Source organism: Falco rusticolus, chromosome 13 (genome assembly GCF_015220075.1).
Source record: "Falco rusticolus isolate bFalRus1 chromosome 13, bFalRus1.pri, whole genome shotgun sequence".
Taxonomy (NCBI): Eukaryota; Metazoa; Chordata; class Aves; order Falconiformes; family Falconidae; genus Falco; species Falco rusticolus.
This window is the reverse complement of record NC_051199.1, coordinates 16,179,241-16,182,717: the sequence shown is the minus strand read 5'-3', so window position 1 is coordinate 16,182,717 and position 3,477 is coordinate 16,179,241. Positions and strand designations below refer to the sequence as shown.

Genomic DNA, 3,477 nt, shown 5'->3' with positions numbered 1-3,477 from the left:
CCCGGGCTGCCGCGGCCGGGCGGAGAGCCCCGGGGGAGGCCGCGGCGGGCCCTGCAACACGGTAGCTCGGCGTCGGCCGGCGCAGCTGGGCCCAGGCAGCCGCGCGTCCGGCCGTCACCCCGGAGGGCCGCGGCCCCCCACGGCGCAGCCCGCCCCGGGGCCGGCAGCCGGCGCCCCCCGGGGGGAGCGGGCGGGGCCGCGCCTGCCACGGGCGCCAATTAACCCGGTAATTAGCGCGGCTCTCCCCGAGGGCCGGCCTCCCCCCCCGCGCTCCCCGCCCCGCCGCGGGCGGCGCCCAAGGGGTTAACCGCGGCCGCCCGCCCGCCCGCCCCGCGCCATTGGCCGCCGGCCGCCGCGCGGCTCCCAGCCAATGGGCGGGCGCCGTCCACGAGCGGGGCCGCGTGCGGGCGGCGCCCATTGGCTGGGCGCGAGTGTGGGAACGGCGGCGGGGGACGTTTCACACGAGCCGCGCGCGTGCGGCGCGCGCTATAAGTAGGGGCGGCCAAGGGCGCGCGGCACCCGCGCCCCGCCGCCGCCCGCCGGCCCGGAGCGCGCGCCCGCCCGCCCGCCCGCCCCGCCGTCCCCGGCCCCCCCTCCCCCCCCGCCGCTGCTGCCGCGCCTCCTCCTCCGCGGCGGCGGGCGCTGCCGGCGCGGGCGCAGGATGCCGGCCGACCTGATGGAGAAGAGCAGCGCCTCGCCGGTGGCCGCCACCCCCGCCAGCGTCAACGCGACGCCCGACAAGCCGAAGACGGCGGCGGAGCACCGGAAGGTAAGGGCGGCCGGGACGGGTGGCGCCGGGCAGTGCGGTGCGGAGCGGCGCCGGACGCTGACCGCCGCCTCTCTTGCAGTCCTCCAAGCCCATCATGGAGAAGCGGCGGCGGGCGCGCATCAACGAGAGCCTGGGGCAGCTGAAGACTCTCATCCTGGACGCGCTGAAGAAGGATGTAAGCGCGGGGGGGGCCGGGGCGGGGGGTGCGGGGGGGGCCGGCGCCGCCGGGCCGGTCTGAGCCCCGCCTGTGCCCGCAGAGCTCGCGGCATTCCAAGCTGGAGAAGGCCGACATCCTGGAGATGACCGTCAAGCACCTGCGGAGTCTCCAGCGAGCCCAGATGACCGGTGAGTCCCGGGGGCTGCCCGGGCGGGGGGGGGGGCGGGGACTGGAGCGGCTCTGCCTGTGCCCCGGGGCTTTGTGTGCCATGCCTGTCCTCGGTAGGGTGGGCAGGGGGGGCACCTGTCTCCCCAGTAGTGGGGGTGATGGCAGGCACAGTGTGCCGTACCTGTACCCTGGGTACAGGGGGGCACAGTGCTCCCCACTGCATCCCGGGTACTGGGGGGTCCTTGGGGGCACAGTGCTCCCCACCTGCATCCCTGGGACTGGGGGGCGGTGAGGGGCGATGTGCTCTGGGCTTGCATCTCTAGTACAGAGGGGCTGTGGGGGGCACTGTGCTGTCTGTCCTGATGCATCCCTGGGACTGGAAGGCGCTGGGGGGTGCAGTCCCAGCTTGCGTTGCTTCTATCAGCAGAACTGTGTTCCCCACCTGGGTCTGTTCTGGGGAAGTGGGAGGCACAAAAGCCACAGGGGGGACTCTGCTCCCAACCTGGGTCCTGGGTACTTGAGGATACAGGAGGACGCTTGGGGGTTGTCTGTTTCCTGCCTGGGTCCCTGATGCTGGTGGATTTGGTAACGGGGGGGCATGCTCTCCATCCGGATCCACGGCACCTGAGAGGGCAAGACATGCTGCCAGAGGGGCTGCACTCCCTGCCTGGATTCCTGGCACAGAGGGGCTGCAGGATATGGTTGCTGGTGGGCTGCACATCCCCACTCCCTGCGCAGCCTGCTGACCACTGTGCGCCTCTTTCCCCCCACAGCTGCACTGAGCACAGACCCCACGGTGCTGGGCAAGTACCGCGCCGGCTTCAGTGAGTGCATGAACGAGGTGACTCGGTTCCTCTCCACCTGCGAGGGTGTCAACACTGAGGTGCGCACCCGGCTCCTGGGCCACCTAGCCAGCTGCATGACCCAGATCAACGCCATGAACTACCCTGCACCACCCCCGCCACCCCCGCTGCCACCAGCCGCAGCCTTTGGGCCACCCCTGGTGCCACCGGGCAGCGGTGCGGGGCCGCTCCCAGGCATGCCCTGCAAGCCAGGCGCTGACACAGCCAAGGTGTATGGTGGCTTCCAGCTGCTGCCAGCCTCTGATGGGCAATTCGCCTTCCTCATCCCCAGCACCGCCTTTGCTCCGGGCGGTGCTGTGCTGCCCCTGTATGGCGGCCCACCCACGGCTGCCACTGCCGCCTCACCGCCTGGCCCGCCACCCAGCACAGCCGACTCGGTCTGGAGACCCTGGTGAGGGTGGTGGGCACTGGACTGGACTGAGCGCTGCACCCCGTGCTGCTGGCACGGCTGTACATAGGTTATATGTTCATATTGGATTGTGCCTTTGTACCATAGCACTCCCTTGACAGTGTTTCGTGTTTTACACGAGATCTTTTTTTCTCCCTTCCCTCCCCTTCCTTATGTGACACCAAAGATCGGGGCTTCTTTTTTTTTTTTTTTTGAATGCTCTTAAAATAAAAGTGTCTCTTCCATTTTGGAAGGCCTTTGGAGATAAGTTGGAGTGCTGGCATGTGTGCATAGGAGGCAGCCAAGCTCTTGGCTTGCTCTTGAGCTGCTCCAGGGCTGCCTTGTCCTGCTCTCCAGGCTGGAGCTGTCGCTCAGACCCTCTGTCCCCTCTGTCGTCTTCTGAAGTCACCTGGCCCCTCTTCCTTCCCCCAGGGCAGATGTAATTACTGCTTCCTTGGGGGCAGCTCAACTGATCAGACTTGTTAAAAAGAGCTTGTGTTTGCAGAGCTGGTGAATGTGCTGAGGGAGGCACCTCTGCTCTGTTTCTGGCTCCTCGGGCTGACCAAGTGGAGTAGCCCCGGTAAAGTGAGACAGATTTGGCTCCTAGTCTAGGCTGCCTGGGTGAGCCTCCTGCCCTGGACCAGGAGGGGCCGGCTCCCAGGCTGTGGTGTAAATCGCGAATGACTTCAGTCAGTTGATTTAGAGCGGTGCCTGCCAGCTTCTCCTGTTACAAAAACCAGCGGCTCTCCGCAGGACAAGCCTGACACGAGTGCTCCTGTCTCCTGGCTGACAGGCTGCAGCAGGCGCTGAGCACCACCTCCACCTGGACTTAAAAGCACAGAGTTGTTCCTGGCCCTGAGCACCAGCCAGGCTGTGCTTGATGATTAATGCTCTGCATGTGTTTTTGATAGAGCTGGGCATTTCCTCTGCTGTTCTATGGAAAACATGTGTCTGGGGGAGTGATGTGGGGCTGTGTGGACTCTCTCTCTCTCTCTCTCTCTCTAACCATGAGTGGCAACTGACCGCTTTGATGGGGGATGCCCCATTTCCAGGCAAGATACAAGCCCTAGATAGAGGTGAGCAGCAGTCTCAGGTTACAACGTGCATTGCCCTTCTTAACAAGTCCTAACTC

General features: G+C 66.4%; 1 protein-coding gene across 1 annotated transcript; it reads left to right on the top strand.

Moving 5' to 3' along the window:
- Positions 1–551: 551 nt before the first annotated feature.
- HES1 (hes family bHLH transcription factor 1) lies at positions 552–2,623 on the top strand. Its single transcript, XM_037407598.1, has 4 exons — positions 552–769; positions 849–944; positions 1,027–1,114; positions 1,868–2,623. Exons 1-4 carry the CDS (start codon positions 662–664, stop codon positions 2,350–2,352), a joined length of 777 nt encoding a protein of 258 aa, XP_037263495.1. The 5' UTR covers positions 552–661; the 3' UTR covers positions 2,353–2,623.
- The last annotated feature ends 854 nt before the right edge of the window (positions 2,624–3,477 follow it).